Source organism: Acanthisitta chloris, unplaced genomic scaffold, assembly GCF_000695815.1.
Source record: "Acanthisitta chloris isolate BGI_N310 unplaced genomic scaffold, ASM69581v1 scaffold3762, whole genome shotgun sequence".
Classification (NCBI taxonomy): Eukaryota; Metazoa; Chordata; class Aves; order Passeriformes; family Acanthisittidae; genus Acanthisitta; species Acanthisitta chloris.
In genome coordinates this window covers 19,631-32,772 of record NW_008660864.1, presented here as the reverse complement: position 1 = coordinate 32,772, position 13,142 = coordinate 19,631, and the positions used below count along the sequence as shown (strand labels likewise).

Here is a 13,142-nt window from a genome sequence, read left to right as displayed (position 1 = left end):
AAAACCACCCAGAGAGGGGTCCCCCCACCCTACAGCTCTGTCCAGCCCTGCTGGGGATGGGTGGGGATGGCGGGTTGGGGTGACAGTGCTCTGCAGCCCAGGTGTGGACACAAGCGAGGGCGGGACATTACCCTAGGGTGCTCTGTACCATCCAGTCACCAGCATGCAGCCGTACCATCCCAGCATCCGTGCTGTAACATAGCATGGGAAAAAAGTAACCCTACCGTGTCGCTATTACCTTTAGGCATATTACCTTTGGGAGGGCAGCGTGGGTGTTTGCCATCCTTACCGGGCCACTCCACACTCAGGGAGCCAAAAACACGGAAAGTGTTGATCAATCCAGCTACAGACAGAAGGAGAGGTCAGCACCCCCTGAAAAGCTCCATCCTGCACCTTCCCAATGTGCACCTTCCCGAGGCCTCAGCATGGGGCTGGGGCTGCTCACCTTCCGTGATGTCCCATGGGACTCCTCCCAGGAATACTTTGCAGGAGTAGACAGGGTTCTTGTAGTTTCGGGGAGGCAGCTGCCCACTCCAGGTGCAGGTTGCTTCGTTCACGGCTTTGGACAGACACCAGTAACACTCAGTATGGGATCATTTCCTTTCCATTCTCCCATTGGTCTCCCCGTATTCCCCAAATATTTGCTCAGCATAGCTGCACAGACACTGGCAGCTATCCAGACACCTGCCTGTTCTTGGAGCAGGCAGAGGAGCATGCATGGAAAAAGCTCTGCTCTGCTGCAAACTCCGTGTCCAGTCACGTTATCTGCACAAAGGCCACCTACAAGCCCCTCCCAGAAGTGTGGGACCAACATCTGGCCCTGCAGCCTGCCAGGACCCACCACCCAGCTCACCTGCAGCTTGCCTATGAAGCCTGGCTTCTCTTTCAATACTGAAGGGATCTTCTGGAGAGTCCAAGAGATCCCAGGAAGGCCACGCAGATGCTCCAGGCCATCTTTTTGATGCACTGGCTGGGGAGGAACTTACTGCAGCCAGGGCAGCTTGATCTTGATCCAGCTGGGATCCCACTCCCATCTTTAGGGGCTCTCTTGACACCCCAGTGAGAGGCAGGAAGGACAGAGGGGGGGAGATGCGAAGGCTCGACTACAAGAGAAAAGCCACATTGAAATCCAGCTTCAAGTAAGAGCACACAACACCAGCCAGGCATCATGCTGGGGCCCTGCCCTCACCCATGGCAGAGGGGGCTCTGATCCACTGAGACCCTCTCAGGTCTGGCAGAGGCAGGAAAGCATTGACCCCACCTGTCCCAGTACTCTGATGAGACCAGATTCCCTGGGAAAGCCCTGCAGCCATTTCCCACAGAACCCACACCCATGATCAGCAGCAGGAGGCACCTCACAGCCCACAAAGCCAACAACTATCCCTGGCTGTGCAGCCTCAAGGACAGTGTCACCCCCAGGGAGCACCAGGCATCCCAGGGGGAGCCTCGCACTCTGCTCCAGGCCCTGCCTGCGGCAGGCAGGGCTCCCTGGCAGCACCCACGGGCTCTGCAGGCACCAGCTACTTCCCACTCTCACAGACCAACTCCAGGCTTGCCTGACCAGTGAGTGGGCTCCACTGGCCACAGCTCCAGCCACTCAAAGGTTTAACATGCCTCTCCCAGGGCAGGAGGAGGAAAAGCAGGGATGAATGCAGCAGCAGGGACACACAACGCTGTGCGGCTCACGGTGCCAGCCGCGCTGCGGATCCATCCCCGCGCTGCCAAAGCAGCTGCCCATGCCAGGGCTGTGCTGGGACACCTGACCTTCACAGACAAGGCCAGCACAGAGCCCTGCACCCTGCACCGCCTGCCACCGTCACTGCCTATGGTAGGGCAGCCACTCACAGCACAGATCCTGATCATAGCAGAATCAACCTTACCACAGGACAACTGTCCTTCACACCCACCCCAACACAGGGGCCGCAGCCATGGCTGCACCACAGTAGAGCCAGGAGCAGCTCCTGGTTTTATCTCCTCGTGCCAAGGCCAAGCCAGGCAGTAGGAGCCCCAGAGCTGGTGGTAGCCAGGTTGTCCTCCTGGCACGCAGAGCCGCTGCTTGTGCTGCACCACAGCCCCAGCAGCACAAGGTGGGTCAGTGAGACACTGGCCTCACTCCCTGCCTTCCAAATTTTAGGGAATGGGAGCAGGCCAGACCCAGTTTGCTCTAAAAGGAACAGGCCTGAGATGGAGAAGTGCAGTGAATAAATGGGAAGGGCATTGAAAGGCAGGGACAGGAGCTCTTGAGAAGTCTAGGCTGGAGCCTGGAGGCAGCTGTGCTGATCAGCCACTTCCCTGTGGGGATCAGGGCACAAAGCCTCCCCTGCCACACACCATTTCAAGCACTCAGACCCCTCTGGGACTCTAACCCATTTAGGGCTGCAAGCACAGACCCAAAAAGCCAAAACATTAATTTAGAAGAAAAAAAATACGAGGATATTACTGGCCTGTGCTGAAGGACTGCAAGAGCAGCCCTTCTCCCAAACCCTGGGCTGTGTCAGTGGGGGCACAACAGCTCCCTCCAGCATTCCCTTTCCCTCCTGAGCACACAGGCCTGAGGCTGACAGCCCCTCACAAGCTCTCCCATGCAAGACCCCGGCGACCACAGAATGGGTGGGGAAGACCCAAACTTACAATCAAGTCAGAGAGGTGGTCAGAGCCAGAGCTGAAGCCACTGGTGTCCGAGTCTGAGGGGCTACTGGAGCGGGAGTCCAGGAGGGAACGGGAGTCCAGGCGGGAGCTCCTCAGCGACGGCGTGGAGAACTTTTCTGTCAGGTCTGAACCAATAGGGTCTAAAGGCAGGAAACTCAGCGGGGGCTTCCCCAGGACGTTCCCCAGAGGGTTACTCAGCATGCTGAGAACTGCAACACAGAGAGAGACAGACTGTCAGTGCTGCAGCAGGACACACCTCCTTCCTTCTGGCTCTCGTGGCAGAGGTCCAGGTGGCTATCAGGCTCCTGTCAGCCCATAAAGGGCTTTTCTTGGAGGTGGTACCCCCTGCAGGTACCAACCCTTCACACAGCTCTTTGCCATGACTTGTGACATGGTGCTGCACAGGTGGAGCCACTGGTAGCAACCTGGTGGGGCTGACAAACATGAAGGTGGGTTACTCTCCTGAAACCAAGGGCAGCCACAGATGCCACTTCACCTGAGAGAGAACTGGAGACTCAACATTGTGGATATGGACCTCAGAGGTGCCCTGGATAGGCCTCTCTGCCCAGTCTGTCATTCCATGCTGCTTGTGCTGGAACAAGGTGGGACCCAGGGCAGCAGGTCCACAGTTACAGGAACACACACCAATGGTCAAGCTGAGCAAAACACACCTGGGCCACCAGCAGGCACTTTCACATACAGGGGTAGGACACCACAAATCAGTGATGCCAGGAGCTGGCTGTGGGCAGCCAGGAATGTGCCAGCCTGGCCAGCTGACAGAGAGACTCTGCAGTGCACAGCGAGACCCATCCCTGCTATGTGTTCACAACAAGCCTGTCTGGTCAGGCCTCTGCCCAAGAGCCAACAGACAAGTATGTGCCAGACTGCTTCCCTCACACAGCAGCAGGTTTTCCTCCCACTGAGGAGGATGCAGGCAAGCAAAGTCCCCCCTGCAAACAGAGCTGCCCCTGGAGCACAGCACCAGGCCACACAGGGGTCATCATAAAGTCACGTCCTGCTCCATGGGTCAGGGGTGTGGGGACAGCTGCCACCCAGGAGAGGGAAGGCAGGACAGGCTTGGCCATGCAGGATCCCACAGGGGCATGACACCAACCAGCTCTATTCAAAAGCAGCAAGTCTCAACAAGCTGAATGTGTCCCCAAACCCAATGAAGAGAGCAAAGCATTCAGAAATGTTTTCAGTTATTCGGAGGCTGCAAAACAAGGCAGCTTGCCCTGAAGCTTTCAGTTCTCAGCAAAGCAAGTTTAGGATCCACTTGATATTCTCCAGCCCCACCAGATCTCAGCCAGTTGGACCACAAGGTTTTAACCCAGATTTGCAGCAGGTCCTGTGCACGTGAGGATTAATAATCCAAAACACTGTCCAAACCCAGAGAACAGAAATGCCATCGTGCTTGAGTGCACCATGGTCAGACACCAGGACAAGACGGTGTTGGTGCCAGAGAAAGCTGCTGAGCATGACTGAGGTGAGATGCTGGGATGTACCTGCCCCAAGCCACACTATCCAGCAGCACATCTGCTGTGGAACCAGCACCTCTATAGCCTCATACTACAGAGAACTGTCACAACACCACCAGAGACTCCAGACAGGCATAGGTAGGTCCTTCACTTGAAGTATCTCCCTCAACGGCAGGCAGAGCCTTGAGTGACAGCCACAGCATCTCCCCATGCCTGCACAGCCTCATCCCTCAAATTCCCCTTATTTTGGCTACAGCACAGGACTCTGAACTCACCTCTGACCACACTTGGAAAGGGATCTCCTGCCCTTGGCTTCCCCCCACAGCAGCACCTGTGCTCACACCCAGCCCCACAGCCACAGGAGCTCCTCGCCAGCCCAGTGGTACTCACCTGGGCAGAGCCCGGGTGGGAGCAGCCCCAGGAGCCAAGGGAAGGCTGCTGCAGCCACCTGGAGCCAGGGAGGAGGCTGCTCCCTCCTAGTGACGGCTCCAAGCTAGGCAGAGCATCTCCCAGCCCGGCAAGCCGCACTACGCTGGTTTGCCGACTTCTCTGAAGCCACGTGATGTGTTTAAAAATACAGCCCGAGTATTGTTCAGCGGAGACAGCTGGATCTGTCCAACAGGCTCCAAAATCTGATTAGTCACCAAACAGCACAAGAGGCAAAGCAAAGCAGCTGATCCCACGGCCCAAGTCTCGCTGCTGACAAGCACTCCAGTGCTGACGCCTTCCTCCTCCTCCTCGGCCAGTGAGCTCGGTGGGCTTGGAACGCGGGTCAGCCAGCAGCCCTGGGCTAACCCCAGCTGTGCAGCATTCCAGGGACCTGCAGCAGGCAGACTGCTACCAGGCTCCTGGCCACTGCAAACCCAGGACCAGAACTTTGGGATGCACCAGCAAGGGTTTAGGGACTCATCAGGAGCTCCCAAAGGCATTACAGGGTCCAGCTGCTCTGCCCCATTTATGTCACCTTCATCTCTGCCACCACTTGCTTTTCTCACAGGATTCCTCAGCTCTCACCACAGACACAAAACCAGTGAAGCCAGTACGAGCACATTCAAGTAGCAGGATTACTGGCCTTTAAAGGGATCTACTGTCTGGGCATTTACCACCGAGCAAAATCCTGCTGGCTACAACTGCCCCACTCCTAACCTCATGTCCTGGAAGCGCTGACATCCTGCTGTTAATGCAGCTGGATTCCATCCACTCCAGCAGCTTTGACAGCTCTGCACAGACAGCACTTGGTTACATGCTCTGCAGGCTGCACAGAGCTCATGGGAGACCCCACATCACCCCAGTGGGCCTGACTCAGCTTCACCTGGGACCCACAGCTGCTCTCACATGGATATTGGGAGGAAAAACTATGAGCTGTGGCTCAGCATTTCCTCCTTCACACTTGCTTTGTGACCAGGCTGTGCCTCTCAAAGCCAGAGTGCGCAGGGAACTTAGTGAACACCAACATAAGACACCAGATCTTACTCCTCAATCCCCATCCCGAAGGCATCCTGCTCTAACTCCCTGCTCCAACCCCTGGGTGTTGGGGCACACGAGCCTGACAAGGCTGAAAAAAAGCCCTCAAGTCATGGTGGTCACAGTTCTTCCTGGGAAATTGGCCTCATCTCTCCTCCCAAACAGACAGCTTGTGGAAGGAAAAACCATTCCCAACGCACACGCAAAATTCATCAGCAATTCCTGGTGTCAAGAGCATCCCTGAAAGTCCCAAAGTGAAGCAGCAAACATCAGGGAACTACTCAGACTACGAGGGAAAAAACCCCATGAGCACAAGCAACTAAGTATTTTTCACATCTAGAGGGGAAATCTTAACTGTAGGGTCAACACAACTCCCGTTTGCGGCTCACACGCAGCTGCTGTGCACAGAGAGCTTCTGGAACTTCTCCTGCCTCCGCTCAGTGCTGCAAGGGAGGCACATGCCAACACTCCTCTGCAGGGGACAGCAAGAAAGGAGCTTTTAATAGAAACTCAGCGCTGACTTTTGACTCACTGCTGCAGTGTTAATGCCTGATCCAGAGCCAGTGTGCTCCATCTCGGAGTGCGTCAGCCCAACACTGGCAGGTCTGAGAGCTCTGTGGAGCAGCTGCGACGCCCACGTGGCACTCTGCCAGGTCGTGGGCACACAGGTCACTTGCTGGAGAAGGTGTGTTTTACAAACCACTCCTCTTCCTCAGCTGAGCCCTCCCTAGTACATGCTGTCAGGACAATGCTGTTGCAATGCATCTCAATTCCTGCATCATCCTAGGGCCCCTGAAGATGCCAAGGGGAGCACGCACAAGCCTCTTGGACTCAACGCACCCAAACCAGACACTTCACAGAATTAAGCAGCTACACTGAGCCCACAGTGGTTTCACAGTGCACTGCTTTTAACTGTTCAGGCCAATTCTGCTAACAGACCCCAAATTGTCCTTTAAATCCAGCTACCAAACACTTAGCTTATTTAACATGAGTCTACCCAGTCTCAAGCAGATCACCCATCAGCACAGCCTGCAGTTCACAGCACAACCTGCAGTTCACAGCACAACCTTGGGAAACATGCCCAATGCCCAATACAACCAGCCTCCAAACAGCTTCTACTCTTCTATCTGCTGGTTAAGACTCAAAGTTTTGGACTTCCAGCACCTGCCCAGGACCTTAAAGCATACTGCTCACTCTTCTCTGCATGCTCCAAGTTACATCCATTTACTATTTAGACCTTCCTGGTAGCTTACCCACACCCATTCTATAAGAGATGAATGTGAAGATGAGCCTCATGGAGCTGGGTTACCAGTGCTGGCAGCTCTGGGAAAACACATCCCTGTACCACTATGCTGAGGAAAACGACACTTTTATGCCTTGGATAACACCTTAAGAGCACTAGAATCACAGTATCATTTAGGTTGGAAAAGACTTCCAGTATCATCAAGTCCATCCTGCGACCAATCACCATCTTGTCAACTAGACCTGAGTACTGAGTGCCACATCCAGCTGTTTCACATGGAGCATTCACTGAATTTACTCCTGACAGCTGCAGCTGAGGCTCTGCCACCACCACCCACACTGCCCTCTGAGCCAGTGCTTCTACTTCAGCCTGGCTCTGCAGAGACCACCCAGCAGAACAAGCCAACAGCACAAGACCAGTGCTGATGCTCTTCGCTCTTTGTTGCGACAGTTTTAGTCAAATTACCTGGAAACTGAGTCTTGCCCAGAGCAACAATCCCTCTCACCTGACAGCTGCCCAGGCCCTTCCACTCAAGTTCTTTTCCCCACACTCATAACATCAGTAGTGGGAGCTCCCTCATGGCTGCAAACAGCATTTGCCACAGGGCCAATTTGCCACAGGCCAATTTGCCTCACAGCCCAGAGCTGTGTGCAGGCACACAGGGGACTCCTGTAGCACGGAGCAGTGTGCCAGGCCCTGGTTCTTGCACTGCCAGCCCCGTCTGGCACCTGCACAGTCCCTGTGCAGGCGGTTCCACCCCGCACTTGGCAGCAGCCCCAAGTGCGAGGGGAGCACACGCACATGCTTTTTGGAGTCGTGCTCTGGAGACATGTTGCAGCCTTTCAAAGCTCTCTGCAGAGCTGGATAAAGCCTGTTGAAAAGAGTCCAGAACTTGCCTGAGCAGGTCCACGATGACAAGGCATTTTAGAGGGTCTCACTTGTTGGCTGGCACCCCCAGCAAGGTTAGGCAGAAGGACACTGCAATCTCCTCAGAGGAGATACCAGAAGTTTATCCACTGAGAGATTACTCAGCACAGGAAGGATGGTAAACTGTCAAGACCTTCACTGCATCCATCAACTGCTAAGTCCACCCTTCTGCCCAGATGTCCTTGCAGAGGTCCAGGTCAGAGATCAACAGGAAAGCTCTTACCAAGAGAAACAAGGCAGAAGAGCCAGGTGTCAGTGCCACCGTGCTGCTGCTTCCCCTGGGTGACACCTGCCATGCCCAGAGCCATAGACACATTTGGGACAGGACAGCACAGGAGGGAAGCAGCATGACCAAGGCCCTGGAGACTGAATACAGTGCAGTTTCTTTTGTCATCCGTCAAATAAGCTTGTAAAGGAAAAAAAAAAAAGAGAAAAAAAAAAAAGGCTGATGTCCTAAACAATAGCCTGCTGCAGTTCCAGAAAAACAGCTTGTCTGCAGTTTTTACCACCCAGCCAGACTCTGCCCTGGTGGGGTGGGAGCAGGCTGAATGTTTTAGTCAGCCAAAAAGTAGCACCTCCTACAGACACTAAGCAACTCCATGGTATGAAAAACATTTGCATGTCTGAAAGGCAAATGGGCACCTCAACCACCTCCTACAGCTACAGCTACGTCTGTAGTCAGGCAGTGACACAGCCAGACAAGCTGCCAGGGTGAGCTTTCCCGCTCGTCACACGCGAGCAGCTTAAAGCTCACGGCAAGGCAGGGCTGATCAATATTCCAGCCTAATCCCAAGTGAAGTTTTAGCACTTTTTGCCTGCAGCCATGGGACCTCAAGCTGCCTGCAAGGAGCCAACATGCCTGCAACCCCAGCACAGGGTACACTGACTGAACCACAGCAGTGACAGATGTGAGGCTCCAGCACAGCAATGGGCTTTGCTTGGCATGCTGGATTCTCTCTGTCCACTTACAGACCACCAAACTCTTACAGGTGCACAAAGACAGGAAAGCTGCAGCAAGAGTAGTGGCACAAGAATTTTTCAAGTACAAGGCCCAGAGGTGAAGGGGAACTGTCCTTAGGCACACTGGATACCTGCACAGAACCTGTCCAGCTCAAATGCTCCTGATTATATTCCCACTATTCCACTGACAAAAGCAGTCACTGCTCTCAGGAGCCACCCAACGTCCAAGGCACACATCTGTGCATCACCACCGAAGCCTTGACCATCTTGAACCAACTGCCAGCGCTCGAGAAAAGTGGCTCCCAGAACTGCAGATGTGATCAAACCTACAGCAACCACCATCTAAATAGGAACTACAGCACAGCCCCTTTTTGTTTCTGAGCTACAAAAGAGGAACCTCTGCCCTCACAGATTCTTCATTTGGGGCGAAGAAGAACTGAGGATATTCAGGCAGCTATTTCTGGTTTGCTGAGAAGGGGGCAGGGGAATACAAAAAAAAAAGGCAGCATGATCCCACAGCTGAACCACAGAATTAGAGTCAGGACACCTGAGGTCTATTCTTGGTTCTGGCACCAACATGGTAAGTCACTTGCCCTGAAAAATGGAAACAGCAGCAGAACTAGGAACGTGGAGCAGCTTCTTACATTAACATCTGAGAGCACAGGTCCTCCGCCGGCGCCGGGAGTAGGACCTGGCGGACAGCAAGGCTCACTGCTTCCCGAGGCACAGCTTACTACTGAGGTCCTCCGCCGGCGCCGGGAGTAGGACCCGGCAGACAGCAAGGCTCACTGCCTCCCGAGGCACAGCTTACTACTGAAAGTTTCTAGGAAGGGAGAACAGATGCCCAAGGTAAATATAAAAATCAGAAAAGACAGCTAAAATGGGATTCAGGATTACAAGTGCCCAGGTAATTGCATTCGCTAAGGCTGCCACAACCACGATTGTCTTTAAAAAGATCCAAACACCAAAGTACAGCAGGTTTTAACATGTATCAGTCCCAGAGAGATTTAAAAGCCAACATATTCAGGTCAAATTCTGCACAACAAGCTTCAGCTTTGCAAGCCTCAAGAACAAACACTTCTATATTTAAGTACCAAACTCCTCTCAATTATATGCCGCAACATCCAGGGTGCAAACCCTGCCTCGTGTTACTTGATGTGCTAACGAGGGTGAGTGACTCATCTTCACTGCTCAGCTGCACCAGTTTGGGGGTGTCGAGCCCAGGATACCACCCTTAGAAGGGGCTGAGGGGAGCAGGCTGTTGGCCATACCCCTCTGGGCAAGGCAGCAGGCTGCAGTGAAGGAACCCCAAATGCAATTTTATTTGGGAAATGGCACACAAGCCTCACTAAAGCCTTCAGCTGGCATAAAGCTACTGCTGGACTGGTACTCCCAGCCCCACCAGTGATGCCTGCAGTTACCTTCCAGAGGTCTGCACACATCAGCATCACAGCTTTAGGGGCTTGTCCCACTTTCCCTCCACACTCCTGGGGAGGAAACCAGCCAGAGGGGGTGGGAGATTCTCCGTGGCTGTCTCAAACAGATGGCAGTGGCTGCCTCTGCACTGGCAGCAGCACAGACATCACCTGTGATTCAGCTGTTTTGCCAGTGCCTCAGGGACCAGGCACAAGGTGAGAGAACCTGGAGACATGGATACAAGGTGCAGCCCTGGCTGGAGATGCCCTGCCCAGTGCTCCCGCAGATCATTGCACTGTTTGGAAGTGAAGCATTTCAGGGACAGTCCAGTGGAAGTGTCCATTTAAATGGATATTGTTCTGGAAACACTGAGGCAGCCCAGAAATTAAGTTTTTACAGCCCTCCAGGCTATGCTACTTCTGTCACCCTCCAGCAGCTTTCCTAACCTGCTCTGAGTGGGAGGTTGGACTGGAAAACCTTGAGAGGTCCCTTCTAACCTGACTTATACCACCACCCTAAAAAAACAGCCTGCCAAGAGCACTGCAGAGCAGCCAAGAGTCCTCTTACAGCAGCCCCACATACAGTCACCACAGGACATGTCAGCTGGAGGGATTTCAACTGTACAGACAAGCCAAGCACTCTCTGCTGGCCTGGCCCCAGGTGCCACCACCACAAGTCACCCAGTAGTGCCACCCTGCACAGCCTGGTTATCAGCAGAGCATGCTGTACCCAGGCAAACTCAGGCATAAGGCAGGAGGAGATGCTGAGCCCTGGGCCCATCCCAGCAGAGCTGGGGAGGGGGAGAAGCAAGCATCACTCCTACCTTCTGCTACAGGCAGCCCCTGCATGCTGGGAGAGCAGCTCCAAAAGTTGTTCCCCCAGCCACCTCCATGTGGAAGCACACAGGGCAGCGCATGCTGTGGAGTTCGCAGTGAGGCACCAAGCCAAAAATGCATTCAGGGCCTCTTCCAGAGAGCTCCAATGTTCCCATGGATGGAGCTGCAGCAGACAGAGCCTTTCAGGTTGGCTCTGCCTAGCACAGAAGCATCCCACTGGCTGCTTAGAGATGCAGCAGTGCAAGGGTTGAAGAAAGGCCTAACAACCCCTCATCTGGGCACAACTTTGAGGATGAATCTTACCCCCAGTCAGAGCCTGCACACACTGAACCACCCTTCTGCCACCCACCTCCAATAACAATGACAATGGGAAAGACAGACTAAGCTACCCACGTCTTGGGGCAGCTCAGCCACCAAAGAGCAGTTACAGTGCTCTCCTAGGAAGGCAACATGCTTGTTAAGGCTCAATTCCAGAAGGAGCCAGGAGAAATGTTCTCCAGACTACCTCTGGACACTGCACACAGCTACTGGGCTGTTCCAGAGGCCACAAACACCTTTCCCCAAGAGAAGTTGAGGGGAAGGGTTCGGGTGGTGCGTGCCTGCTCCAGCACAGCACTGGAGCTGCCCTGACCCACTTCAGTTCTGGCTGGATACAAGCTGAGATGCTAGTTGGGTTCCCGTTCCAGTTACTCCTCTATTTGCATCTTCTGTTTTACAGCATCAGCGCAAATAAAAATAAATCTGTTTTAGGAGAAGCTGCTCAAATGGAACCTTTAAGTGGTGGATTAAGGGCAACTTCCATTAGAAACCAATTGCAAGTGCAGGTTTAATACTACTTTTACTTATTTGATACATATTTTATTCTGTTAAGGATCAAATACTGCTGCGACATGAGCAGTGTGCAGCTATTTAGTGCTTCCCTGCTTCCCACTCCCCAGCAGGGCTGGCTGGAGCCACAGAGCACAAGCAGCCCTTATGGAAACACGCTCAAGGAACAAGTGCCCATTAAGCATCCACACCAAGTGCATCCTTGGAAAAGCCCTACAAGAGCTAGGATGGCATGGAGCAAGCTCTTAGTAAGGCCATCTCATGTACTCAAGTACAAGCACAAGACCATGAGAGTCAAGCCCTCTCCCAGCTTTGTTCCCTTGCAGTGTTATCATCTACAACCTCCACACAGGAGGCACCACCACCACCACATTTGTGCTTCCACTACTACACCCTCAGCAGGCTGCCCTGGCAGAATGAGGCTGCTGGGAGAGCCTGTCTGGCTTTCAAGGCAACAAAAGACACCAAGAACATTGAATTCAGGAACACAACCATCACCATGACTTTGGATAGCCATTTGTCTGCACCAGGTGCAGGTCTGAGATGGTCTTGCCTCCTTGCCCCTGCAGCCATGACATCAGCAGCATGAAGGAACCTTTTAGTGAGTTTTCCAGGCTTAATGTGAACGAGTCTCCTTCAGCTGAAGTGCTCATTCCCCACAACTGAAGGCCCCCCTTCACCAGAGAGCAGGAAAAATCATCCTTGGATATTCTGCTGCCAGGCAGTGACTGCTCCTGAAGCCACTTGTCCAAAAGACAGCAGGAAAAACAGCAGGGAGAGACCCAGACATGCACAAGGGAGAGTTCTACTGAGCAGGCACTGGGCACAAGTTAGCCTGACAGCAAATTAAACAAATGGAGAACTGGGGAATTCCCTCACCCAAATCCTCTGCCCCTCCAGGGTCTGCCCCAAGCTGTGCAGCTCAGCACTCAAACCAGCAGCTCCAGGAAGGCCAGTGACTGCCACTTGTACTTACTAACAGCCACCCCCAGGCTGAGCAGCAACTCTCACCTGGTGGGGTTCAGGTACCTGCCACCACACACAGCATTTGAGGACAGTCTGGAAACGGCTCGACCTGAGGGAGCAGTTTACAAATCCTCCCTGCTGTTATTGAGGAGTCCATGACAACAACCGTTCTTCCTGTGCAACAGGTCTTTTCTTTCATCCTTCAGAGACAGGGTTTTGCCTTGAAGACTTCAGAGTGATTCGTGCTCCAAGGCCTCTGCTATCTGCCAGGCAACGCACAACAGATTGCCTGCAGCTCTAGCCCAGCAGATTTTAAGCAACTACAGATAATCAAGCTTATTGCAAAAATATGAGTTGCTGTGCTCTGGGAAGCAG

General features: G+C 53.6%; 1 protein-coding gene across 1 annotated transcript in view; it reads right to left on the bottom strand.

The window, feature by feature from the left end:
• CPEB1 (cytoplasmic polyadenylation element binding protein 1) overlaps positions 1-13,142 on the bottom strand; it is a gene marked incomplete at its 3' end in the record, with an annotated part of 32,392 nt that overhangs the window by 4,749 nt on the left and 14,501 nt on the right. The window contains exons 3-6 of the mRNA XM_009069973.1: positions 2,632-2,858; positions 854-1,103; positions 446-559; positions 254-343 (exon numbers count right to left, since the gene is read on the bottom strand). Of these exons, the coding sequence (XP_009068221.1) occupies positions 254-343; positions 446-559; positions 854-1,103; positions 2,632-2,858 (681 nt within the window). The remainder of the gene's footprint in view (positions 1-253; positions 344-445; positions 560-853; positions 1,104-2,631; positions 2,859-13,142) is intronic.